Here is a 26,406-nt window from a genome sequence, read left to right as displayed (position 1 = left end):
CATCTTACTCTCCTCACGCTTGGTCACGGTGGACCTCCCCCAATCGCATTGGAGGGCCTTGGAGGATGTGGCATCTGCGGTGGCAGAGGACCTTAGTGCGGTGGTGCTCAGCCTTGATCCGGCGGCGCTGGAGGTGGTGTCGACCCTCTTCTTCCCCTTCTCGTCGGAGGAAGCTATCCCACTGCTCTGGGAGCTTGGTGTGGTGTCAATGGAAACTAAAGTTGAGAGGAACAAGATGAAGAGAATGAGCAGTGAAGGGATGACCTGCCTTGTCCCTTCCGTTTATAAAGAGCCCTGATCATCAATCCAAGCCGTTTAATTCGTGCCTCCAAAATCGGGAGGCGAATATGACCCTACACATGGCACAGTGGGAGAGAAAACGGTGGCCCACTACCTCCACTACAAACGAGAATCAAGGAAACGCCTCGGTCAACGCACATCGATTGATCTTTTCCAAACTGTCCGCCCAGTTGTGGATGGCGTCAGTTGCACCGCAGCGGTTGCTACGTCGGCGATGGAACCATCAAAAGTATCGACTCATTCATGGTGAGCTCCCGAACAAATTTCTGAACCCGAAGAAATCTACAATACTCGACTTAGCCATTTACAGCCTATACATTCCTATTACACAGCCATCCACAGGCTCGGGGGCTACTCCCATCGGGAGCGCTGGTCACACACCCGATAAAGAATATTGAAGCTTCGTTGACAATAACGGACTTAGTAGTTCCAACTTCCACGTTTAAGGACGAAACGGACCCGAAGGTTCTGGCAAACCAGGTTCAAGCCCGGGGACTCGAATCTGTGTAGGGTAACAATGTTTTGCTCCATCCCTTACGCATACTCGGCTGCTCAATGTTTTATCGATCCTACATTTCCTCAAGACCCGAAAGATTTGAAAGCATCGGCTGGTGTCAACTTCAGTCCCTGCCCGAAGCTTCACTTCAGCCAGTCACTCGGGGGCTACTGATGTGGGCATTACCCATCGGGTACTCGACATTGCCCTACCTCGTTTGGCCCAACAAGGGCCCATCTGGAGCACCGCAACCCAAGGAGGTCCAAGACGTCGGTTGCACTGTGAATAAATGGAAAGTGGAAAATTCTTGAAGTGCAAGATAAGAAGATATTCAAATATGGAAGGAGTAGATAGATTACCTTTGTATTATAATCGAATACGGGCAGGACTCTCGGTACATGGCCTCCTATATAAAGGCCAGGAGAGGACTGTCGGATCTCTCCCTCAATCTTTTCACGCACACACCAAACCCTAGCCACCTTGCCTCTCGGCGATAACACATCCACGCAGTCTATCGGCTGCCCCATTGTAATCATTTTCACCCATAATCAAGATTAGACAGGCATGACGTAAGGGTATTACCTCTATGAGGTCCCCGGGCCTAGGTAAATCTCGCCTCTCGCTTGTCTGGTATCCGATGTTTAGTGCTATCATGCAGGCTTCCACTAACCCTAAGCCCCTCATGGTGGGCATTGCCGAGTAGTCACCTCGTCAATGGGTATGTTAGAGCATCTCTAGCAGAGCCCGTAAAAGAGCCAAAACCGAAATATAACCGCCAGTTTATGGGTTCGGGCTGAAAATTTGCGTCGATCAGTTACTGTAAACGAGGCGGAACCGAATTTTTTTTTCGGGCCGAGACCGAAAACCCAACTCGGCCTGTATTTGTAGGGGCTGAAGGAGCGAACTAGACATGAACCTCTACTCTTGGCGCTGAAATTTCAGAATGAGCTAACTGCTTCCGCCAGTATAGTCGACGGAATCCAACTAAATTCGTCGGAATCCAACTAAATTCCGGCGAGCTCGCGATGTGGCGGGGCGGCCTCACTGCGGCGTGGGGCGGCACGGGGTGGGGCGAGCTCGTGGGTTGCGTGAGCTCGCGCGGGGCGGGACCGGTGCCGAGGAAGGGCGTGGCCGGGGCAGGCGGGCGGAACCGGGCGTGGCGGCGCGTGCGGGCCTGGGGTGGAGCCGGGGTGGCGCGGGTGGGGCCGGGAGAAGCGGCAGCGGCGTGGGCGAAGCGGGCGGGCGAGCCGGCGGAGCTGGGAAGGAGCGGACGAGCGAGCCGGAGGAAGCGGCGCGGGCTGAGGCGAAGGAAGCGACGGTGCGGGCGGGGCGGGGCGGGCGGAGCGAGCGGGGCCGGGGGGAGCGGTGGCGTGGGCGGGGCGGGAGCACGGCCGGACGTGTGTGTAGTGGAGCAAGGAAGAAGAAGAAGAAGAAAGGGGAAAAAAAAGAGGGGCGACATGTGGGTCTAGTAGAATATGTTTTTTAACAGTTTTACTTTACGGGTTTTGATCTGCGCCGACACTTTTTTCGACCCGTAAACACGAGTTCAGGCACTGAACTCGTGTTTTACGGTTCACATATTAACGAGCTTGGCTAGAGATGTTATTACAATGTTGCAAAGCCACGAACGGAGTTGGACCATTTTGCCGTCGTGAGAGCATCTCGAGTCGCGTCCCCCAAAGCGTCCCCCAAAGCTATTTGGGGCGCGCAGGACAAAAAAAATGCTTCCAGTCGCGTCCCCCAAACCCGTTTTTTGTCCGGTGCCCCCCGATACGGTGTCCGGCGCCCCGAGGCCGTCCCCGTCCCACAGGGTACGCACCGGGCACGCCGGACACAACGAAAAGCGAGGCGGGCTCCCACATGTCGGCGAGTATTTGCATAAACCGTTGATTCACGTCTTTTTTTCTCGTCGCTCCTTCCTTCCCGCGCCTCCCACCCCTCCGCCGCCACTGGATTTGCCGAACGTTTGGGCGTCGGATCTCTTCTGAGAGTCGGGACCATCGCCGCGACTGGTACTCCCGCCGGTCGTTCCGCCGTCGCCGCTTCGCCATCGCGTCCCAGAACGCGGCGTCAAATCCGCCCCACCTCCGCGCACACAAGGTGCTCGACGACTTGCCAGGTAGGCGCGATTGGCCGATGTTCGTTGCGTCGTCTGCCTCGGCGCAATTTTAACATTGATTTTGCTTTAGACATGGATAGCGATGATGAGATGGTTGCCCTGCTGCTGGAGGACGAGCAAGCCTTTGACGACGACCTCCGGGAGCATTTGTTGATCATCGCGTCCCTCCAGGACATGGTTGACGCCGAGGCGGAGAAGAGGAAGAGGCCGCGCCGCGGAGGATCAAGGCCCGAGAGAAAGCAGTCCAAGCCCCGGCAGATGATGGAGGGGCATGCCATGCTGCACAACGACTACTTCGCCGATGATGCAACACATGACGACAATTTTCGGCGCCGATATAGGATGAGCAAGGGTCTGTTCATGAATATCCTCCACGGCGTTCGAGAGTTTGACCCCTACTTCAAGCTCAAGCTCGACGCTGTAGGCGTTGTCGGGTTCTCGTTGATTCAGAAGTGCACCGCCGCCATGAGGATGCTTGCATACGGAGCACCTGCCGATACACAGGACGACTACCTTCGCATGAGTGACTCTACTGCCATTGAGTGCATGTACAAGTTTTGCCGAACTGTGGTGGGAAAGTTTGGCAAATACTACTTGAGAGGGCCAACTGAGGAAGATACTGTAAAGATCATGTCACAAAATGCTGCCAGAGGATTTCCTGTAATGCTTGGAAGCATCGATTGCATGCACTAGGCATGAAAGAACTGCCCGTTTGCTTGGCAAGGTATATACAAAGGCGTCATGGATATTGCAGTGTGATGCTTGAAGCTGTGGCAGATTATGACCTCTGGATTTGGCATTCTTTTTTTGGCATGGCGGGATCACACAATGACATCAACATGTTGTGGCAGTCTCCGGTGTTCAGCAGACTAGTGGAAGGGCATGCTCCACCATGCAACTATGAGGTCAATGGCCACCTATATAGCAAAGGCTATTATCTAGCCGATGGTATATATCCAAAATGGGCCACTTTTGTCAAAACAATCTCGAATCCATCAGGTCTGAAGAATTTCCACTTTGCTACGCGACAGGAGGCTTGCAGGAAGGATGTCGAGCGGGCATTTGGTGTGCTTCAAGCACAATTTGCCATTATCCGGTGCCCTGCTCTAAGCTGGTCTCACGACCAAATGTGGGAGGTGATGCAGACTTGTGCGATCATGCACAACATGATCATCGACGATGACCGCAAGAATCATGCCAGGACACATGTTGGTCCCTATGAGTGTGAGTGCCCTCTTGCGGAGGTTGATCATGAGTTGCATGCAGATTTTGCTGATTTTCTGATCATGCACGCAGAGATCCGTGACAACAATGTCCATGATCAGCTCCAAGCTGACCTCGTAGAGCATTTGTGGAGGATCAAAGAAATTGCCGCGGCACCTTGATCTAGCCTTATTTATTACATTTGTTTAGTTGTTTTATTGTTTGTTGTATTTTAATTTGAAAACTATCTCCGCAAACATATTTATTCCTATGTTATATTTGATAAATGATTGTGTGTTAAAGAAGCCAAAAAAAAGTATTTTTAATGTTTATGGACGGTGTTTGGGGACGTAGCTGGCGAGCGACATCCTCCAAACTCGGCACGAACAAAAGACGTCCTCCAAATGCTTAATCCGATGCGGTTTAGGGGACGCGACTGGAGAAAGTAGAGGAGAGAGACCCACACTAGCAGCACCATTCGATCCTATCCAAGTCCAACGTCGAAGCAAGAGGAGAGGGGAAGAGAAAAGTCAGTGGTCGCCCGCACCATTTCGGGCGGCGTGCGCGCGTGGCGGGCCCCACTCCAGCAGCATCCCGCGGCGAGCGATGGTTCACGTGCCCGGCGCCACCACGCCTCGCGACCAATGAGGGGCCAGCAAGTGATCGGATCGGGGGCGGGCGGCTGGCGTCCACTACTTCCCACGCCGCGGCGGGCCCCGCCGCCGGGACGCTCCCAGCCGCTAGTTAATCTGCCCTCCACCGCACACCAGCCGCAAATAAGATATAAAACAATCTCCCCTGATTTTGTTATTATACTCCTCCTTTATTCCCTGCCCGGTTTGTTGCCTTGCCATACCCACACGTTGCTGCCGTGGCTGCGAGCCACCCCTCTCTGCCGCCGCTACTCAAAATATAGGAGCACAAATACTCGCCCACCAAAAAATTCAGGCCAGAGATTTCCTTTTTTAAAATATTTCCTCTCCGGAAGCCTCTAGAGGCGGAGAAGCGAGCCAGCCACCGAACAAGCCCTTTCGTCCTCTTGCTGCGGCGGCTCAGCCACGAGACGTCTCGAAACTACAAGCGGATTCGTCCAGTTCTTCTTCTTCTTCCCGGAGCAGGACCAGCGAGGTTTCGTTTCGGATTCAGGTGAGGGGATTTTAGCTTCAGCTTCACCTTCTTCTTCGGTGGATTTTGTTTTTGCTCCGTTTCGGTCCGATTTGCTTATTCTGACGGCGCGGCGCTCCACTTCCTTCTACGTATGGCGATTCTTCTTCAGATTTGTTTCTCCTTTTTTTTTCGGTTCAAGTTTTTTTTTCTCGGCGATTTTGTTTTGGTCGTTCGGTGCGATTTCCTGTCTCTGCTGGTGCGCTCCTCTTGATTTTCCGTTTGGTAATTGCTCTTCAGATTTGTTTCTCTTTTTTTTTTTCTTCGCTTTGAGTTTATCCTACTTGTTTATCCGGTTTCGCGCTTTTCTCTTTTCCCTTTGGAATTTTTCGACATCTTCTTTTCCTTTTCTTCACCTTGCAATTTTTCTCATCTCCCCGGTGTGTTCATTTCGGTGGTCTTTTGTTTCAAGTATGCTTCCGTTTGCCTGTTTCTGACGCTCAGTATTATATTGTTTTTGCAGGTTTGATCCAACCCAAATCCTTTGATTTGGCAAGGTGACAGTCTATCTTCCTGCCTCTCTTCTCATATGTCTACCTAACTTCCCTTGCTGCTCTACTCCAGTTTCCGGCTCTAGATAGAATTTCGTCTCCTTGGGCACTCTTTCTAACAATATTTTCATATTACTCAACTTATTAATGGCTTTCTCTTCTACCATATCTCAGGATTTGAACTACACCAACTGGGGATCCTGAGTTGAATATGATATCAAATCCGGTCAACTGGTACAGTTTCGGCCCCGGATAGAACCAGTAGTGATGCCAGATTGGAAGGTGGGAGAGGTGATCTTCTGATTTTGATGTCTATATATCAATTTCTTGCTGGATATGGCATCCCAATAGTTTCCCCCAGCACCACCACCACGAATATGTTTTGATGCTCCCATACTCTCTACCTTTAACTTTTTTGGTTTTTTCACTAGCAATTTAGGCATGCAAAAGCTATTGTGTCCTCCATGGATGTGACCCTGCCTTGCTGCTTAGATAGTGACTAGAATGAGATACTGTTGATCCAAAATGGACGAATTCAGATCACCCACTCAGCTCTAGATTCTCTCTACAACTTGTAACTTTGTACTATTCCGTAGCTAATCGAGAGCTCTCTCTCTCTCTCTCTCTCTCTCTCTCTCTCTTAACTCTTCGGTTAACTTGAATCACAATTAGTTTTGCTGGGTAAGCAGGTGAACCCAATAGAAAGGGACATACGAATCTTGTGCTCACATTGATTCCGACCATTCTCTTCTCTGTTTACCAAGTGTTGCTGCCTTTCAGCACCACTCAAGTGCGCTAGCAAAATTACCCCTCATATGGCATCGTATCAACAGTCTACTGGGGACGCAGCATAACAAATCTTATGATCAGATTTATATTCCTCTACAGGTCTCACCTATAGTTTACTGTGATAGAGCAATCTTTTATGCTGGACTCTCTGTTATGGGTCAAATTTAGTCAGTGATTCAATCTCCATTCATTCTTTCCAAGCAATAGAGTTCTTTCATCATTTCATGTTCCCTGAATACAAGTAATTGGATTCCCCTGCTATAGGCCTGTGACTAAGCATCTAGTGTTTTTACAGTTTGAGGGTAAATTCAAGGATGAATTTGCTCAAAGTAATAACAACGTGCAAGAAGACGGAGCTGGCCCTTTGAATATCTCCAATAAAAAACTCAAGCATGAGATTACTAGTGAAAACAACCCTGCAGCAAATTATTCAGATTTACAGAAATGTAACCCAGAGCACACCCATTCTACTAGTGTGGGTATCAACAGTACCGATGACCATGTAAGAGACTGCAAAACTGAATCAAGTGCTTTTCCCTTGAGCACAGATGATGCTGTATCTGAAACAAGATACCAAACAGAAAACTGGAACAATTGCCAGTTTGCACTCAACAGTGGTTCAGCCGTTCTCGATAATGACAGTGCTCCGCAGAGTGACCTCAATTATGGAGATAATGATCTAAACTTCATTGATTGGCCTAGCATTGATAATTTCGAGGATGTTGATACCCTGTTCAGGTACTTAGAATGTTTTGCTTGCGTAAAAAGTAGTGAAACACATACTTTTCCTGTTTGGCTAATCGAATTTATTCCGTGAAAGGAGGTGTGATTCCACATATGGTGAACAACAGCTGGAGAACACTGACGGGCTGTCATGGATTCCTTCTTCAGACACCATTTACTCCTCTGATGTTGCTATGCAGACAGGGTTTGACTCTTCTTATTCAGACTATGGTATGCTGGATGACCTTCCAGCATTTCATTGTGCACAAGATAAATCCCTGCCAACAACTGATGAGCAATTCAATGGCAATTATCCATTCAACGAGCAAAAGAATGTTAATGTATATGGAGAACAGGCAAGTGAACTGATTATCCTTTTCTCTCACTTGGTTTTATTGGTTGGCACAATTAAAGCCTGTATTATTTTACTTTTGCTATCAATATTATTTATACACCATAGGCTTACCAAGGGAATGCAATGGAATTGCTGTCCACTGACCAGATATCCAATGGAGACGGAAATTTTGATACGGTAAATTTACCTATTTAAACATTCTGATGTTAAAGATTTATTAGAGTGTAACTAGCAAGTCATTGTTTCGAGTTCAGATATGGAAGATTTGATATGGAAAAATACATTGATTTTGCTTGGTACTTTGGTCAGTGGTGTGTCATTAGAGTAATTAGGCAAGCGATTCAAGTTTTCAGTTCCAACATTTTTTTCCCGGGGTAGAGTTTCAGTATCCCTCATTGTTTCATTGTTCATCTGTGGCCAATCTTCTGAAAAACTGGCAACGCATAAACAAAATACAGTTCTTTCACGGAAATACACTTTTGATCCCAGGTGCATATGTTCATTGCTTCTTATTGTTGTGTTGTGAATAGATTCTTCCTTTTTCTGGTAATTTGCTGCTCTGTTGTAGATAATATGCATGTCCTTTAGGCATGTTCCTTCCTTTCACTTGTGGCTAGAAGCCCTAAAATAGCTGCACTGGTAATCTTAAATAGGCGTAATGGATGTATATTAGGCTATGTATTTCATTTTTATTACGCCATGTGTTTAGGAGGTAGCACCATAGGGAGAACAGATCACCTATTCCCGTTACCGCATGATTGTTTTCTAGTAAAGTAGTGTCCATTTGACATGTTACTTTTTCCCAACTATTTACAAAACATAATTTATTTTCATTGATTTACTGCCATGGTGATATCGCAGATTGGAGAGCGATATTCATCAGAAAACTCCATGCAACAGTTTGAGGACAGGAAGTTTTCTATATCTTCAGGATCTCAATTAAGCTCCTCACAGAATTTACTGAAGCAAAAGCTCCACTCAGATTCAACTTCACCAAGCAACATTACTTCTGAGTGCTATTCAGATAGAAATTGCCAGTTCAGTCCATCTGGATCGTTTGCACAGAGGAACTTGACAGGTAATATATGTGAAAGAAGTTCAACAGAATATTTTTAGTACTCCCTTCGATCCATATTACTTGTCTCTACTATGGATGTATCTAGAAGTAAAATGTGTCTAGATACATCTGTATTATCGACAGTTAAGATGGATCTGAGGGAGTCTTTGGCTTTCTTATGAGCATGTTTCTCTGCCTTGTGGTCTAATTGTCTGGCACTCCGGCTCACTTGTATGAGTGCAGTGCAACAATCAGGACAGCCCATAAATGATAAAGAACAACTTGGTCAACAAACATTGAGCAGAAGAGCTTCATATCCTTGTGAGAACTATGAGGTTGGAAAAAAGGGCTTAGGAAAAAGAAGTATGGGGGATCGTCAGGATACAGTGGGTACATCAATGGTGGTGGATGGCTCTTTCGTGTCGTCTCTTTCTTCTGATCATTCAGTTGAAGAAAGCAGCTTTCGACAACTTCAAGGCGCAGTTAAGCAGGTACATGGTTATTTTTTTCCTTCCTCTTCATGTGTGTATGCTTCAGGAAGTTGTAATACCTTACCTCCAGCCATGGTCCTTTATTCAAGTGACTCGTACTTTTGCGATATGATTTGTACCAGCTTCGATGTTTCTTCATTCTTGTCATAACCTTGGACTGAACACCAAACCATTGCTATAATATTGGCACAACCAATGATTTTGTGTCCTGCTTCATGGATATTAAACTACATTATGTAACCATATGTGTTGTATTATTGAGCTTATTTTATTTTCCCCATCGCTTATTCAGTTGGATGTGAAAACAAAACTGTGCATTAGAGATGGTTTATACCGCCTTGCAAGAAGTGCACAAAATAGACCAGTTTTTTCCAGTGCGGTGAACAGCCATGGAGATAGCCAGGATGTAAAGGATACACAAAATACAGATACTTCGGGCAGGTACGGTGGATTTCTCACAAAAGACCATACTTTCTCTAATCATGAATCATTATTTGTCTTCGGATACTTCTGTTGTCCAGTAAAAATTGGTTATTGTTCATTTCAGAAACCTCTCAACTGTGGTAACGTGTATTTTGTCTTTGCACAGTCTGAAATCTTGAATCATACTTCATGAGAAAAAATGATATCTTACTCCTTAAGAAGTTAAGCTTTGTGGATTAAATCATTCAACAGAACTTGTTTATTTTTGTTAAGAGCGTCGGAAAGATGATTTTTCTTGATAATCAATGCAGTCGTATAGCTCATTTAGTAGTGATCTAACCAGTAATGGACCTTTAGAGATAGCTGGTGCTTTTTTTAGGCATTATCTTGATTGAGAATGACCATTTTTATTACTTAAACTACATTGGTGTTCAGAAAGCTTCAATATCTATCTGTTGCCTTGATGCTTCAATGTTCCTGTTGTGTAGGTTTGTTGATCGTAGGAGCATTGAGACGCAGACAAATCCAATCGACCGTTCTATAGCACTTCTGCTTTTTCATCAGCCATCAGACCAAGTGGCTGGAGCTGTTGACAATCCTCGGCACTAAAATCAGGTTAATGGATGTTCCCTTTTCTTGGTGAAAGAAATTCGTTTGCTATTATCACTCTAACATGGCGACGTAATCAATGAGCAATTTGTGCCCTGCAGAATCGTAACCACCAGGCTTCTGCTAAAAAATCTAGGTTGCAAAAATTCTGAAGATGGCTGGTGGAGATTCAACGATGGCCTCTATTCATGTATATTGTAGTCATGGTCGCTGTGATTGCAGGGGAGCAATTGTAATGGCTATCCGCCATGAGCTGGTTAAGCAGTTTACAGCTACCAAGACCGTTTTAGCTGTTAGTCAGCTGCAAGCAAGAAATGTGTACACCAGTTAACCAGCTAGCTTTGACTGTGCGTACCCACATTGTGAATTCCGTTCGTGAAGCTCGACTTTTGTGTTCGTTCTGACTAACATTTTGTGTAATCTCGAGACATAGATTTTGATATTGACTTGTATATTCAGGTGGCCTTTTTATGTAATATCTTGAACGTGGAGAATCTCTGGTTCTATGCAGGACATCCCTTGTGTATTCAGATGACCACCTTGTTGTTCAAAGGCTTGGTTTGTGAAATTTTACTGGATAGTTCCCTCCATCAGGTTTCCGTAGATCTTTGCCTGCGATTCTCATGCAACATGGAAGCATGAAGCTAGCCGATGGACATATGCTGTGGTTCGCATGCTATAAAAAGGTGGCATTTGATCCCATTTGCCTGATTTTTTCTACTGTACTACATTTATCAGTCACATTTATCTAGATCAACAGTATTGCTTCCATTGAAAATGTCACGCGAATAACCTCTTCTGTTTCTTGATATAACTAGTCCATATCTTTGTGACGGGGTTCATATTCAGCATGACAGGTAGCTGTAGTAAGCCCTTGCTCACTTCTCTGTTTCTTGCACCATGGTCATACTCAAGATTTATCTATCCTCCAGCAAAAAAGTTTTACATGCCCTTTTCATCCACTTCATATCATGTTTATTTTGTGTGAACTCAAGTGGTATCATGCTCTGAGTCATTTTATCAAGCACTTCTTGTGCATAAGAAGGGATAAACAAACCAGCATACAGCATACACCTCGTAAATTACTGGGGTAGCCAACCAAGATTCACATACAATAGCACGACGAAGAAACCAGAATACCCATCAGCATCCAAACCAATAATTTCTCAAGCACCTGAGATTACACGTTGTGGTACTGCTGCTGCAGCGAGTGCCCTCGATTCACTGCACATGTAGTCTAGTAAGAGATGAGTATAGAGGGATAGATGAAAAGATATGCTCGAAAATTGCTCGGGGGTTAAGCGCCAGATGATTTGGTGACGACCTTGCTAGGTGCACGTGATGTACCCGGGATCAGTTTTGGTTTTTCGCATAGACTTGCACTACTTTGGCTATATATTAATTAGCGATAAGGTTATATTTCTAAATTATTTTGTCACGCCTGAGATGAGACTCTAGATTCACACGCGAACCGGTACGTGAGGCTCTCGCGACTAGGTCTTCCTCGCCTCCTGCCGGCGCCGCCACCAATCTGCCCCGCCTCTGTGGCCTTCGGGCCATGGGAGTGCGGTGGATCGCGGCCCTCGTCGGTGGGAGGGCTCCAACCCTTGTTTTATGGGCTCTGTTTTTCATTTTTAGGGTCAAAATTTGTAGAGGCGACGTTCAGGTGGTGGTGGCGCCGCCTCGTGCAATAAGGTCTCCCTGGCTTCAACCCATCTCGGCGGCAACGTCAAGAGGCTTGTGGGTGTGGTGTCATCTTCAAGTTTTTGGTCTGGTTGTGGAGATCTTCGGATCGTCAAGGAGCTTCAGCGGCAGTTCATCCTTCTTCGTCTTCGGAACGGATGTGGTCTTCTTGACTCGTTCGACGACTTCCCATCCGCAACCAATAACATCAAGCCGACACATGGAGGAGCGGCAGCAGCGGCGCACTGTCGACACGGTCTGGAGGTTGAAGATGAAAGGCTTCTCAAGGATCTCGTTGTAATTTTCTTTTTCTTGAGGTGCTTTGTACTGTTCGTTGTTTCTTTTAATGCTAGTGTCCTATTTGCAAAAAGAAAGGCCTAAGGTAGATAAATATTTCCTGTGATCTAAATTAATTGACATAGATTTATCTAAATATGCATGTATCTCACACTAACAGGCTTCTAGCTAGAATTAAAACTCTAACGAACCTCTTTATTTTCATTAGAAAGAGGCAAGAGATTAGGGTTTCCCTGCCTCCAGCCGTTGTCACTGATCTGCCTCGCCTTCTGTGGCCTTAGGCCATGGAGGTGCGGTGGATCAGTCCTTATCGGTGGGAGAGCTCCATTTTGTTGCTGTTGTTTCTCTTAGTCCGTTTAGGATTTGTGTCCAAACTCCATAAACCATGTTACCATTTTGCCCTCAAGGCAGGCATCTCAAACATGTCCATGTGGGCTATTTCCTGTGGGTAAGATGAGAGGCAAATAAAGAAGAGGGAGAACTAGATACGAACGTGCCATGTTTCAATCTAAGGGCATCTCCGGCTGTCCCAGCCAAATGGATCAAAATTGATCTTTGCGTTCGCGCGGTTAAAATTTTGATCTACCTTTAGTCCAGTGATCCGACGCATAGTGATCGGACGATTCATCAAGACGTAAACGCTGTCTAAATTTGCGCCACAAATGTGTCTGCACGAACACAGCGCGTGACCGCTCTCTTCTGCCTCGAGCCCGCCTGGCAGCAAGCTCGTCCATTTCGTCTTTCTCTTCTGCCTCGAGCCTGCCCGGCAGCAAGCTCGTCCATTTCGTCTTCTGGGCGACACGGCATCTGGTAGGGTGGCACCGGCTTCCGCATCCAGGCAAATGAAATTAATGGCCACGTAGCAATGCAAGTTCCTCAGGCTTAGCCATGGGTGCCAACTTTAATGCGCGTCACCGCCCCCTCGGCTGACTCTGGCATATAAAATGGGGCGTTGGCATCCACCCCCTCACACAACCATAGCTTTGAGAAGTTTGCCGCGCCCATAACCTGGAGGTCGGATGCTTGCTGCACTTCTTGTACGGAGGCGAAGGCGACATGAGCGTGCATGTGTTAGATGACTCACCATGTTGCAGGCACTACAATGGTGACGACTCCAGCGAAAAACACGACGATGGTTACGACCAACTATAGATTCTAGGGTGTTCTTTCTTTGCAGTGAAGATGATGAGTGATAGTTGAAGCCACAAATGGAGGTTTCCGGATGTTCTTCCATTGCAACCAAGAAGGAAAGAACACACATAACCCTCTAGTTATTCTAGTTTTGGCGACTGAATGTTCTTTCTTCGTAGAAAGAAACGGGGCCAACACAACCCACAAGATAGGTTTTCTCATTTTGCACCGTTCTAAATTATATCCCAATACATATGTAAAATATTTGCAAACCTTAAAATACGTCGGGCCGCTAGGTTACTCCCGACGCGAACGGTTTTCGTATCCGCGATCCGATCTCAATGTTAGTGACTGAAAATACCTAGAGAAAAGAGAACGGATTGAAAATGTGATATAAGGATGACGTGACACTTACGGCCACGTCCGTTGATTGCTAAAATGGCTCAAATGCGCCATCAGAGATTCTCCCATTGACTGAATTGTAAATATGATTTGAACCCCTGGAATCAGACGAGGCAAATGTATATTTATTTAGAGAGCAATGAATAATTCTATATTGTGATGATACAGTACGTCCATTAAACCCAACCCGTGAAAGGATTCTTCGATTCATACTCCCAACGAAGCTATAAGGTACACACGTACTCTCATAAGCAATCGATGAAAAGGTTATCTAATCACAAATTTTCACACGCATATACACATCGGTGTGAAAAGGTTCGGACATACCCATGTCATCATAGTATACTCAACAAATCATATAGACATGTATTACAATTAGTGTGATTTCAAAGTATAGCCCATAGATATGCATATGGAACGTCTAATCCCCAGAAAGGGAAGATGGTAGCAACATCAGCGATTCAGCATATGGCAAAAACACGTCTTCGGTTGCTGTAATCTGATTATGGCCACACAAATTAGAGTGTAACGCTGTGTCAAATAAAACTTTGCATGTTTAAAATTAATGAAGAACTATATAAAGAATTACTGAAGAAAAATAGTGCTAAGAAATTACTGTTGGGTACAGTTCACGGCGTTCTGTTTGCATGAGCAGAGACTATTTTTGTTCAACAATTATATATGGATAGAATTGAACGGTCACTCTATATGGGCTTTGCGTGTTCAAAATGAATTAATTCTTTCTTTTTTTTTTTGAAAAAATAAACCTACATGCTCTTGAATCTAATAGACCTATCGTCCTATTCAAGGCATGGTCATGAATCCAGAATATTGCTAGCATCTCAAGATTCAGAAAATGCTCAAGTCATGGTCATGAATCCAGAATATTGCTAGCATCACAAGATTCGGAAAATGCCTGTATCGTATCGCATGGAATCTAAAATCAAGTTCCGCACAAACCATCATGTGCAAACCATTCATTAGACCACGACACTACAGATCAACAGACAGCGAGGAGGTGTTGATGCTACAACGGCAATGCTGAAGATTTGCAGTTGGTGTTGCGTCAATCAAAAACTTATCTGGGGAGCGCACATGGACCAAACTAAGTCATGACTTTAAGGCTGCAGTAAACTATCATGGATCCTACACAGTTCATGGCCTACAATAGTTCCATCAAGCTATCAATATATCAAAATTTGATGCCCGTGACTTGTGAGATAGTTTAAATAATTAATAAATGATTGGCCAGCCAAACCTTTACTTGACAAAGCTTAGACACCAAAGGACGAAAGCAGGCAGCAAAATTATCAGCGTCAGCATCATCATCACCACGACCACCATCAAGATCATCATCATCATCATCATCATCAGGCAAACAGTATCAATACTGTGAACTTATGTCATCAACTTGCATATGGATCACTTATCAACCAACACCTCCCAGCTCCATCATGTAACGAGAAATATGCAAGTTACCATCTATCATAAGCACCCAGTATCAAAGAAAAGGAGCATTAAAATGGATACATGAAAGAAATTAGATGATAACGAACAGAAAATAATGTAGTTCTTGGGAAGTGCTCAGATGTTTGTAAGGAATCAGCGTGGGAAGCCCAATGCAGCAATGCCAAGGATTACGCTGTTGTCACCACATAGCCTAAGCAAACAGATCGTAGCCGTTTTACCAAAGATTTGAAGTGTTCATCCTACAAGGTAACATAAGTTATATTAGGAACACAATAGACAAAGCTAAGAAAACCACAAATGAAGAGAACTGTTTAGACTTTAGAAACCTCAAGCTGTCCATGACAAGATGCATTGCCATTCCAGCTAGGTCGGGCTTTGAGAGCATGGAGAACGGTGATGCCCCTGTTTGCTAGGAGTTGCTGCCCGAGGTGAGTTACTTCTGCTACGACTAGGGCTTCTCCGTGCAGGTGAGCGGCTGCAAATTATTGAACAGTGGGAATGAATTAGACATGAATGTAGTCAGGTATGACAGAAAAAACAGCATGAGATCTAAACCCGTATGCATACCTCCGCCTGCTATGCCTCCTGTCATAATCAGGGCTAACACTGCGACTCAAGCTACGGCGACGGAAGTCTTTATCTCTGGGCCTGTCCCGTTCATATCTATCTGCACTTCTGCTACGGCTTCTCCTTCTGTACTCTCTGTCCCGGTAATCATCTCGATACCTTCACAAATGATGAACACATCATAAAAATAATAAAACAACATACCATCGTACCAAATCATAGAACAAGTTCATCTGATGTATTTTTGTTTAATGGTGCCTGATTTACCATTTCACCATTGCAAATGAAGAGACTTGGACCTAGTTTAATCGTAATTACAGCGTATTCATGAAAATAACATACAGCAACTTTCTGCAAACCTCACATGTCCAACAGTTGCTAAATAAAATCCCTATTATGCAGACCATTTACCTCGGTCTTGGACTGCGGCTTCTGGGGCGACCCCCTGGCTTCGGAATTTCCTCCACAATCCTTCCCTTTTGACTGCAAACATGGACATAATAGTATGTAACAAATTGGTATTGATAGCCTTTCCATTTTCTGAGATATATTGAAGTACTTCATCCATGGTACAAGATTATCAGCAAAGCTTATGTGGTACAAGTAGAAAACCGTGATTGGAGGAGCTGATTCATGGTTTAATACTAGGATGTTTTCAGATGGGTGCAAAGCAGATTAAATTGGTCCCTGTAAGGTGACCGCCGTGCTTATTAGATGTACAAACCAGCAATTAAAATAACTTATGCACAAATGAACTCCATGGTACAATAAAGATTATCAGCAAAGCTTATGTGGTACAAGTAGAAAACTGCTATCTGAGGAGCTAATTCATGGTTTAATACTAGGATGTTTCCAGGTGGGTGAAAAGCAGATTAAATTGGTCCCTCTAAGGTGACTGCTGTGTTTATTAGATGTACAAACCAGCAATTAAAACAGCTTATGCACAAATGAACTCCTGAACAGTTATTTTTCGAAGGAGGACTCCTGAACATTTAATAACTCATGCCGCCATATACATAAGGAGAATACAAAATCATTTAAAAAAGCTTAACAAAAGCAGCACATGTGCCCGACAAAGCAAAACGGAAAATAAGGAAGTTGGTAAAAAGGAAACAGTAACAGGAAAGACTATTGTTTGCCCAAGCAGGGGCTAATTGCCTAAGTATCAATTTTGTCAGTGAAAGAATAAATACACATTGATTTAAGTCTAATATACGGAAACATTCTAAAAAATAATATCGAGCAAATTGACTTATTTCAGTTGAAATCGTACAAGCCTTAGCTAACATGCTTCTTTAATCTACGTTATAACATCTCTTGCTAGTTCAACTGTGGCAGATTACCTATTCTTGCTACGAGGAACCAGGAGCCATCAGACTAAGAGCCAATTGCAACCAGGAACAAGTGGCCAGTAGGTTTATCACACAAGATAACAATCAAGCGACAGAAGCTAGTGCAGACTGTAACTCAGCAATTCAACCAGAGCAACAGCTGATGCTAGTGCAAACTGTTCAAGATTCACAACTCAACAAGCAAGACGCACTGTATTTCAACAACTACTACTAACTACGATTCACAAAGAAAGGAGAAGAATGAGGGGGAAAAATCTTACATCCTTTCAGCATTGGGGCCGTACTTGGCAAACTGCACCATGATATCCCTCCCATCCACTCTCCTCCCTGCACCGAACAATAACGCAAGTCACACCCCCTCGTAACAAAACGAACACCAAAAGCCGAGTAAAGTTTTCCTCCATTCACCATCAAGCTTGTCAACGGCCCTCTGCGCTTCGTCCTCGTACTTGTACCTCACGAACGCGAACCCCCGTGAATCCCCAGTCCTACGCACGCATTAGGTGCACGGAGAAGCATATGCCCATGACAGGAGCACGCATTAGCTAGGAAACAGTACGGATTTAGAGGTCGCCAGTGGTGGTATGCACCTGCGGTCGCGGGGGATGTGGATGTCGACGACATCGCCGCAGCGGTCGAAGAGCGGGAAGAGGTCGTTGGCCGTCGTGCCTGCGACATGGATTCGTGGTTCAGTGGGATTGTGGGAACATGAGCAGAAGCGTCGTGTTCGGGAGCATGGATGAGAAGAGATGCTTACGGAAGGAGACATTGAGGACGAGGAGGGAGAATGAGTCGCGAATCGCCGGCGGCCCGGAGCGCCCGAAGTGCGACATCTCCGAAACTGGCGGCGGCGGCGGCGGAGCTTCGGGGGGTTAGGGTTTGGGGGTAGAAGAGCGGCCGGGTTACTCTCTAGACGAAGAAGGCCGGGGTCAGGGTGCGCCAGGGTTCTTCGTCGCAAATTTGGGGTTTAACAGAGTTTTTAGATGCTTCAAATACAACTGTACTCCTTCCTCCGTTAGTAAAAGTCAAAAAGTTAAATAAATTTGATTGTATAAACATCTAAATTTAGTCAAACTTGTAACATTCTTTTTGCGAAAATTCCATCGATCTATTAATAATCATCAACAGTAGTACAAAGAAACCAAAAAGTAATAAAAATTACAAATAGATCATTGGACCACCTAGCGACGACTACAGACACTAGCGCGAGCCGAAGGCGCCGCTGTCCTCGCCCCTCCATCACCGGATTGTTTGTCGTAGTAGAGTTTGTTGTAGTAGACAGACGGGAAGTCGTCGTGCTAAGGCCCCAAAGGACCAGCGCACCAATAGCAACCTTCGCCAATGATGACAATTGTAGATCGGAAGAGACTGACCTGAAACCACACCAGTGAACATGAAAACCGACCAGATCCCAGGAGATCCGCCGGATACACAACTCCATGCGCCCTCCGTCGGCGCTAGATGCACCACCGGAGTGAGGATAGGGCGGGCAGGACTTTATTCTGAGTTCAGGAAGTAGCCGTCACCTCACCATCCTGAAGAAGACATTGAAAACAAACTATAAGAACGGAAACCTTCCCGCCGGCGAGAAGCCGCGATCCGCCACGCCTCCAAGGCCCAAAGGCCATCGGAGACGAAGTAGATCGGCAGCGTCGCCGACGAGAGGGACGGAACCCTGGATGGATTTCACTATCGCCTGCCTCCTGTGTCCTCTCTTCTGTACCGGTTCGGTAAAGCATCTTTAACGGACAGAGGTAGTATATAGGATTATAGAATTCCAAACTATAGTGTGTAGTACTTTCTGCTGCCTTTTCGATTTGGTCAAACTCAAACTTTACAGAAAAATATGAAAAAGTACACTAATCTATTAATAACCATCAAGAACCCAAAAGTGAAAAAATGATAAATATGTCACTTGACAACCTAGTGAGCACTACGAGAGGGAGCTGAAGGCACGCCACTATCCTTGACCTCCCTCATGGAGCAAAATTTATCATAATAAAACATGTTGTAATAGATATACGAGAAGTTTTCATGCTAAGATTCCATATGACCACCACATCACAGCAACAACCATTGTTAAAGATGAGAACCGTAAATCAGAAAATAGACCTTCAACCATACCAACGAACATAAAAAACCGACCAGATCCAACCAGACACTTAATTCCATGCACCCTCTGTGTGCGCAAGGCGCACCATCATAGCGAGGATAGGGTGGTGACGATCTTATTCTCTAACACTTGGATGTCTTCGCCGCCTCGCCATGCAACGAAAACATATAAAATGACAAAAACAGAAAATGGGAACCCTTCCACCGACGAGATGTCAAGGTCCACCGCCCCTCCAAGGCCTAATCACATGGGGATATTATTTGTTTTTCCTCTACTGACCCAACCAGTACGCACCAATAAGCGTAAACTTTGCCCAAGTATATATATAGATTATCTAGAACATCAAATCAACATAACTGAAACCATTATGAAACATGGCTTCATACATACACTTACCAAGGAATCCGTTAGAAATATTTTGGAATGGATATTGTTCTCTCTTCAATCAGGGATTGCAATATGAAAAGAAGTGGAGTTTGAAAAAGGGAACAGAATGCTCAAACCGGAACTGCTAGAGGAACTAATTTTCAATAGCATAACTTCGTCAAAACTTCTTTGCGAGATGAGTGTTTTTGGTATGCCTCCTCTGTTTTCTTTTAACGACAAACAAATAGACATGCTCTTATCTCAAATTTGCAAGTTCCTACTTCATCACATAATGATCATTTGCATATTTATTTGAGATATTATGAAGCATGTACGGTATAAGTTTAGAGAAACCAAGTCGTTAGTAGCTAGACGGGAAAAAAAACCTTATGTGCGATAGGTAGTAATTTGTAGGCTTCTACTATGATGATTCAGGTTTGAAATCTAGATCGAAGACATGGTCCAAAGTGGAAGTTTCCTTGTCCTTTTATTTATTTTATTTTATCATTTGCTAGGGGCTTTCTCATTCTTCAACTTTTATCTAGGATGATCTTGAAGATGGAATATTATATAGAGTAAATAAGAAAATCCGCCGTTGCCGTTTCAATACAGTAGGAGATTAAGGGTTATCTCTTGGCTAGTGACTGCGACACAATGCTAGAGCCTTGTGTGAAATAGTAAAAGTCACCGTACATTGACACATTTGACACATCGATTTTCTACTAATAGGTTTAGTCGCCTCACTGAAGAGCGAATTATTCCTGTTAGTAGAATGATCGTGGAAGAGACCAATGCTAAGGGATAAACTATTTTGGTGCAACTATCCAATCCTAAAGAGCAAATATTTAATACTTCTATATGCATTGAAAGAATGAAAAAAGGGGTACTTCAACTAACTCCAAGAAGTAAAATCTGAAATAATTCCAAAATGGAATTTCAGTTTCTCTGTTTCAGTGTTTTTATTCGTTTCTCTATTTCAGTGTAAAGGATTGGGATATGCTCTGAGTCCGTGATAATTGTCGTAGGTGGGATACAAGCATAACTCTCAAACAAGACGTATTTCATCTAGCCGCATATACAATCTTTGCAAGAATAGTTACTGCCTCTAAGGACCCTCTGATTAGCAAAAACTTGAATGGTACCCACTGGTGAGGTTAGATCTACTTTATTCGTCTCCAGCTTCACCTGCAAGAGAAAAATGGTTTAAGGGAAGGCCATAATTTTGTGTTGGCAGGGGAAGCGTTATTACTTACGACACCAGATCAGCCTGTGTGAAATTTAGTTATGCACTGTTAAACTGGATTGAGACTTTGAAAGGTAAGATCAGAGTCTCTTACCATGCAGATGCGCTTGGAATCCGCAGTTGCTTAGGTGAAGTGCAAGTTTCTCTCCCAGTTGCTTCTGCCAGTCTTCTGTTTGCTTGGCTTCAGGTGTTGTCCACACGGCTGCAGTCGCTTTGTCAAAGTCCACCGTGGCAGAAGCAACCTCAGGCTGCAAAAGTTGGTAACACAAATTTGAATTGGGTAGTCATGTTAATTAGAAAATAAAGGGTAAGAAGCGCAGAAACTCAATTCGGCTCTCGGGTGCGTATGATCCCTCTACCATAAAAACATATTTTCAAGTGTTAAAAAATTTAATAAAAAAAATTACAAGTGCATCTCCATAATATATGTGTGTTCGTTAAGTTTCACGAAAAAATGATATTTTTTGTAGTCTACGTAAAAAGAGAAAATTTATCTCGTGACAAGTCTGTTTTAGCACCGAATTTTGTCTTTTACACACGCCACATGACAAGTCGATTTTTCATGAAACGACTTTGTGAGCGTGTAGCATAAGAAGATGTACGTGCGGAATTTTTGTTTCACATTTTTTGACATTTCAAAATAAAGAGAGCATACGCTCTCATGTGCCAAAACATCACTCAAGAGAAGCGTTAAGTAACTAGGCATGCTCAAACACGCGTTCAATAGCAAACATGCAAGTGGTGAAACATTTACAGCCGCTGCATCCATAGCATGTGATACTTTACCGGGACTATAGTAAATTTTAGTTTGAACCAGATGTATGTGACCTTGTGACGCTTTGCACCAGATTCTATTCTTTGGACAAATTACACCAGATTTACTGCTTTTCATACTGTAGAAACTTCGATAAGATGTCAGCACCACATCAACCAGCAACTCAACTGGACATATGTCGTCAGTTCGTCACTCGTCAGGATGGGGTTGGGTACGTGTAAAATGTGGTGCTTGCTAATCTGTTTCACTAAGCGAAACTAGATCCAAAAAAAAAAGTTGAATCAAAGACGATTACAAGCTTTCTGGCTACTACTACTGCTAGGGCTAAGCCGACGAACCTGGCTCTCGAGAATCCGTTTCACCTTGGAGGCGCACCCGCCGCACGACATCCCCTGCAATGCATATATGCAAGAGAAGATAACAGCGTCTGATCACTTTGATCAGTATCTTGTACAACTGTACAAGCAAAGCAGGTGGAATTAAGCATTACGTACCCCGACGTGGAGCAGGATGACGTCGTCTTCCGCCGTCCCAGTCTCACCGAGTGCAGCGGCGGCTGCCGCCGCAGCAGCAGCGCCGGCATCAGAGTCTCCTCCTCCTCCGCCGCTTCCTCCAAAGAAGCCGCCGTTGCCCCCGCCTCCGCCGCCGATGGACGAGCGGGTGGAGATGGACGCGAAGCCGTGGGGAGGCGGCACGAAGAGCAGGCGCCTGGCCGCGGCGAGGGCGAGCGATGGCCCCGTAATGACCGCAGGCTCCATTGCGGTAGAGCGTTCTTCGCCAACGTCCTAGCTACCGTCGTGCCCACTGCTGCCTGCTTTTCATATCCACATGATATAATTTTCTTGGCGTCTTGCTTGCAAACAAGATGCAACGCCCTACTCGTGGCTCACGTGTTCATGTCTCTCTCGCGCATCGCTTAATAATACATGTACTTTTGAATTGGCAATTTGGCATAGAGGTTTACAATCCAAACATTTTGAAAACAGTAGACAATGACAGGCCTGTCGCGTTGTATCTTGTTTCGGGAATCGGGAGTACCAACCATTCCGTGTAAGTGTGTAACAAATTGCTTTCTTCATGAATGTACAGAGTTCGTACTGATTTCTCAAAAAGCAAACAATAACAAGAAAATACATTGCCCCTTTTCTTTTTTATCTTTTTGAGCAAGAAAGCATTTCTCAATTCAACGAATGAAAAGGAGTCAAGGACAGGAGACAAAGCCACATAAACAAGTCGCACAATATAGACCAGCCTAGCAAAATACTACCTCTAAAAGGCTTATATTTCAGAACAGAGGTAATATTTGATAGCAAAGCATGGAGTTTTCAACAAATGAATGTACTCAACCAGCCCAAAGAAGAGAAACAAACACAAAAAATAAAAGGGAAGCAAGTGATGTGTACATTCTTTCTCTTCTAATTAGCAGCGGATGAAAAGACAGATGAAGAAAATATTTCGTCAAAAGGACTAGTACTACAGTTACAGATCCCCATGAGTGAGTGGCCAGATTGCACCTTCCTGGCCTCAGCAGCCTATGCCGCAGCCTGCGATAAACCCCAAAATCCAAACAAGATTTCATAGCAAAAATACACCAAAGGCTTGATAGTAAATACTAAAACATCTCTTTATTCTGTGTCGGAAACGAAATGGACCAGGCAGCATCATCGTGGATCCACGGACCACGTCCTGCTTCAGCGCCCGAGACATGGCTACTCAACACCAGCTCTCAAGCTACGAAACTCCTCTTTGCACGCAGAGCTGATCCTCTATGAGATCTCTGCTTCAAGACAATGCCGCCCTGTTTCTTGGCAGGATAGTGTCTTTTCCTGATAAAAAAATATATACTGCCATCAATTTCATCATAGCATAAAAACAAAACTTCCTGAAATTGTAGCAAGGAGGTAAGGCCAATTAATTTACTCCATCCGATCCATAATAAGTGTCGGTGGTTTAATACAATTTTGTAACTTTGTACTAAATCACCGACACTTATTATGGATCATAGGGGGGTAAGTAAAATTCAAACACGGAAACAATGCATCTTATCCTTCAACCATACGACAGAACAATCTGTCTTCAATCTCAAAACAAGCCCAGTACCCATGTCAGGTGATAGCTCTTCCGTAAATTTGCCTTGCAGTACTGTCAATTATCAGTGCTTCATTCATTATTTTTGAACTCAAATTAAAATAAATGTACTCTACTTTTAAAACGTTTGCTTCAACATGTCAACAAAGAGCTTGGGAACTTAGTCAATTTGGTATGGATAGCACATCCTTTTGAGCAATAGTGATCACCAGTAGGTGCACCTTAAGAGCAGTAACTTAACATGTGAACTTCCCAAGTTTTTGAATTCAAGGTAAGTAACTATTCAACACCCCCACTTGTAGGTCATGAGTTGTAGCAACAAATAACCTTATCTGGATTTGAACTAGAAATCAAAGCCTTTGGGTTAACCAAAACAGCAAAATTTTACAGAATACTTATTCTAGTAACAGTATGATTTTTTTCTTGCCCAAAACAAAAAAAAAACTCCCTCAGAAATTTAAGCTCTTGATACAAGTTATAGTTATGCCCATCACTGGGTATAGAGGCTTCTGTGATTATTATTTTTCCAGTTGTCTTGAGCAAAGGTTAATGTTCCTTACTATAAGATTCAAGCTACAACTCTACAAAGTTTATTACCCTGTTTCATCTCCATGAGAAATGCAATTGTGGCAAGCCACACCAGTAAAAACGATCATGATTGTACCAAGTTAGAACCCAAAGAGAGTTAAATTGTGCAATGTTAACATTAACCAAACATAACAAAAGCAAACCCAGAGGAATATAACATTTATAGTGCTGTTTCATTTTGGAGGTGGAGAAAATTTATTCTACCTCCCAAGCAGTGTACCTCACAAACAAAACAATTCAATCTAGATCCTGTTCTTAGTACATGCTTATGCACAAGGTACGAACAAATAGAACACAAAGAATTCCATTCACCAGTTCTGGATCTCTTCACTCAAAATCACCAAATCTTATCTATATTTTCTGCAAGAAAAATGGGAATAAACTTTTCGCTCTTGCATGGTCATGCAGCACTCATGTGCCCATGTGTCCATGGTCCTGCTTGTGAGAATAAATATCCCTCAAGAGTTTATGTGTATTAGTGTATATATGTGCACAACTGCCCGGCTTGGGGGCGCAGGTGTATGGAAGTGAAATGAACTTTGCACCAAAAGATCAGCTGCTATATGTTAAAGAGAAGTGATCACTCTTATTCCCTTTTTCAAGCTAAACAGGGGTACGCCAAAATGTGAGATTAAAGTACTATTTATAATTACTGACTGAATGCATCATTTCGTATTGTACAACTAGCTAAAGATCCAACTTTCCTGGATTAGTGATTACTTCAATCCATACACCTATAGAATAAAAAAGAGCAAGGGCAGAGGGACCTGGATCCAGAACCATACGATAATTCCTAGGAACCCACACCGGCTAGAGAGAATCCAATTCAAGATGTTTCGAATTCAGCCTTTCCTTCATGTTCGTGCTTTAAGCCATTTCGTATTTTTTTTTTGTATATAAGAGAATGACTGAACTCGCGTTGAAAGCTACTAAACAAATTTCAATAGAAAACAAAATGCACATGCTTTTGGCACTGCATCTACCTTACCATCCTAGTTTCTTCTATACTAACGAGAAAAGCCTAGATATTGCCCTTTAGCATCAACGGAACTAGAATAACTTACTGAACCAATCAGTGCAGCACTACTTATGATGATCAAGAAAGGTAGAGAGACTCACCTAGCAGGTTTCTCGGTAGTCAGCCGCATCCCGTTCCATGGGAATTTCTCCCCTTCCTCTTTAGGCTCCTGATTCACCCTGGCACGGTCCCGCCTCTTCTTCCCCAGCCTCCCGGGATTCCCATACACGACCTTGCCGTGCCCGGCCCTGGAGAAGCCTTCCCTGTCGTCCTCCATCCAATGCTTCCCCTTCCCCTCCCTCTCCCCATCGATCTCGGCCCCCTCCACCGCCTTCCTCCTGGCGGCGGCGGCGCTGGCCTTGCGCTCCCTCTCGGCGAGGATGGCGCCGATGGGGAAGATGTCGGGGGAGACGTGGAGCGGGGCGTGGAGGGTGACGTAGGCCTTCTTGTAGTCGGGCTTGGCGGCGAGGAAGCGGCCACGTCGGAGCTTCTTGCCCTCCATGTTGAGGGTGCGGACCTCGGCGATGGAGAAGCCGTACATGGACTCGAGGCAGCGGCGGATGTCGATCTTGGAGGCGGAGGGGACGGTCTTGATGGCGAACTCCTGGACGGAGGCGAGGGGCGCCGGGGGCAGCATGAGCTTGATGGGGAGGTTGGCGAAGTGGAGCACGCGGCGGCCCAGCCGGCTACCCATGGCTGGCTGGATGCGGCGGCGAGCGGAGGTCGGAGGAGGGGCGTAGGGTTTAGACGAGAGTGGAAATGGTTCCGGTTCAGTTCAGCCGCTCAGCTCAGGCGAGGGCTCGGGAGACCACAGATTATTGGGCCTCGGTTAGCTTTGCATGTTCACAGGCCGGCTGAGCCAGGTGGGCTCTTCTTCAATCGTACCAAACAAACTCCCTGAAAAACCCAGCTATAGCTCTTATGAGAAACCCTAAAAAAAACTGCTATGAGATAAAAAAAAATCCTCTGGCTTTTAGCTCATATAGCTCATAATAAGCTTCTCACTAGAGTATTTCAAAAAAAAAATAGAGTATTTCAAAAAAAAAACTTCTCACTAGAGATAATTTGAGCAAAAGGCAAAATGTGGATGACG

The 26,406-nt window shown here is 44.7% G+C and overlaps 4 protein-coding genes across 9 annotated transcripts; 1 reads left to right on the top strand and 3 right to left on the bottom strand.

The window, feature by feature from the left end:
* Positions 1–4,983: 4,983 nt before the first annotated feature.
* LOC127332341 (protein LNK1) lies at positions 4,984–10,750 on the top strand. 6 transcript variants are annotated; one of them, XM_051358614.2, is made up of 11 exons: positions 4,986–5,264; positions 5,746–5,779; positions 5,948–6,055; positions 6,858–7,300; positions 7,383–7,641; positions 7,746–7,817; positions 8,502–8,718; positions 8,941–9,188; positions 9,481–9,629; positions 10,100–10,226; positions 10,322–10,750. In XM_051358614.2, exons 3-10 carry the CDS (start codon positions 6,041–6,043, stop codon positions 10,218–10,220), a joined length of 1,524 nt encoding a protein of 507 aa, XP_051214574.1. In that variant the 5' UTR covers positions 4,986–5,264; positions 5,746–5,779; positions 5,948–6,040; the 3' UTR covers positions 10,221–10,226; positions 10,322–10,750. The 6 variants fall into 6 exon arrangements, with proteins under 6 accessions (XP_051214576.1, XP_051214575.1, XP_051214574.1 ...); XM_051358611.2 differs by having other exon boundaries at positions 4,987–5,264; positions 5,948–6,064; XM_051358613.2 differs by having other exon boundaries at positions 4,990–5,264; positions 5,948–6,064; positions 7,386–7,641.
* Positions 10,751–15,082: 4,332 nt separating this feature from the next.
* On the bottom strand, positions 15,083–18,072 carry LOC127332342 (serine/arginine-rich splicing factor SC35). The gene is made up of 8 exons (XM_051358617.2): positions 17,880–18,072; positions 17,713–17,791; positions 17,531–17,610; positions 17,383–17,449; positions 16,182–16,253; positions 15,771–15,929; positions 15,530–15,678; positions 15,083–15,442 (listed from the first exon to the last, which is right to left on the bottom strand). The coding sequence occupies exons 1-7, from the start codon at positions 17,953–17,955 to the stop codon at positions 15,567–15,569; spliced, it is 645 nt and encodes a 214-aa protein (XP_051214577.1). The 5' UTR covers positions 17,956–18,072; the 3' UTR covers positions 15,083–15,442; positions 15,530–15,566.
* Positions 18,073–20,507: 2,435 nt separating this feature from the next.
* LOC127332343 (uncharacterized) lies at positions 20,508–22,433 on the bottom strand. The gene is made up of 4 exons (XM_051358618.1): positions 22,114–22,433; positions 21,958–22,011; positions 20,939–21,092; positions 20,508–20,786 (listed from the first exon to the last, which is right to left on the bottom strand). Exons 1-4 carry the CDS (start codon positions 22,375–22,377, stop codon positions 20,767–20,769), a joined length of 492 nt encoding a protein of 163 aa, XP_051214578.1. The 5' UTR covers positions 22,378–22,433; the 3' UTR covers positions 20,508–20,766.
* Positions 22,434–22,980: 547 nt separating this feature from the next.
* Positions 22,981–26,107, bottom strand: LOC127332344 (uncharacterized). Its single transcript, XM_051358619.2, has 2 exons — positions 25,415–26,107; positions 22,981–23,445 (listed from the first exon to the last, which is right to left on the bottom strand). The coding sequence occupies exons 1-2, from the start codon at positions 26,005–26,007 to the stop codon at positions 23,346–23,348; spliced, it is 693 nt and encodes a 230-aa protein (XP_051214579.1). The 5' UTR covers positions 26,008–26,107; the 3' UTR covers positions 22,981–23,345.
* Between the last annotated feature and the right edge of the window lie 299 nt (positions 26,108–26,406).

This window comes from Lolium perenne, chromosome 4 (genome assembly GCF_019359855.2).
Source record: "Lolium perenne isolate Kyuss_39 chromosome 4, Kyuss_2.0, whole genome shotgun sequence".
In the NCBI taxonomy this organism is placed as follows: domain Eukaryota; kingdom Viridiplantae; phylum Streptophyta; class Magnoliopsida; order Poales; family Poaceae; genus Lolium; species Lolium perenne.
Note: the sequence above shows the minus strand (reverse complement) of the source record. Positions and strands in the feature narration are given on the sequence as shown.

Bases quoted from the DNA above. Each gene is read 5' to 3' on its own strand.
- LOC127332341 (XM_051358612.2), top strand. From the start codon at position 6,041: ATGCCAGATTGGAAGGTGGGAGAG. The intron at 9,189-9,480 runs GTACATGGTTAT...TCGCTTATTCAG, and splicing joins TTCAAGGCGCAGTTAAGCAG to TTGGATGTGAAAACAAAACT. The intron at 9,630-10,099 runs GTACGGTGGATT...CCTGTTGTGTAG, and splicing joins AATACAGATACTTCGGGCAG to GTTTGTTGATCGTAGGAGCA.
- LOC127332342 (XM_051358617.2), bottom strand. From the start codon at position 17,955: ATGTCGCACTTCGGGCGCTCCGGGCCGCCGGCGATTCGCGACTCATTC. The intron at 15,930-16,181 runs GTAAATGGTCTG...TCATTTGTGAAG, and splicing joins AGCCGCAGTCCAAGACCGAG to GTATCGAGATGATTACCGGG. The intron at 15,679-15,770 runs GTATGCATACGG...AATAATTTGCAG, and splicing joins AGGAGGCATAGCAGGCGGAG to CCGCTCACCTGCACGGAGAA.
- LOC127332343 (XM_051358618.1), bottom strand. From the start codon at position 22,377: ATGGAGCCTGCGGTCATTACGGGGCCATCGCTCGCCCTCGCCGCGGCC. The intron at 21,093-21,957 runs GTTCGTCGGCTT...CAACTTTTGCAG, and splicing joins AACGGATTCTCGAGAGCCAG to CCTGAGGTTGCTTCTGCCAC. The intron at 20,787-20,938 runs GTAAGAGACTCT...TTTCTCTTGCAG, and splicing joins ATTCCAAGCGCATCTGCATG to GTGAAGCTGGAGACGAATAA.
- LOC127332344 (XM_051358619.2), bottom strand. From the start codon at position 26,007: ATGGGTAGCCGGCTGGGCCGCCGCGTGCTCCACTTCGCCAACCTCCCC. The intron at 23,446-25,414 runs GTGAGTCTCTCT...TTTTTTTATCAG, and splicing joins ACTACCGAGAAACCTGCTAG to GAAAAGACACTATCCTGCCA.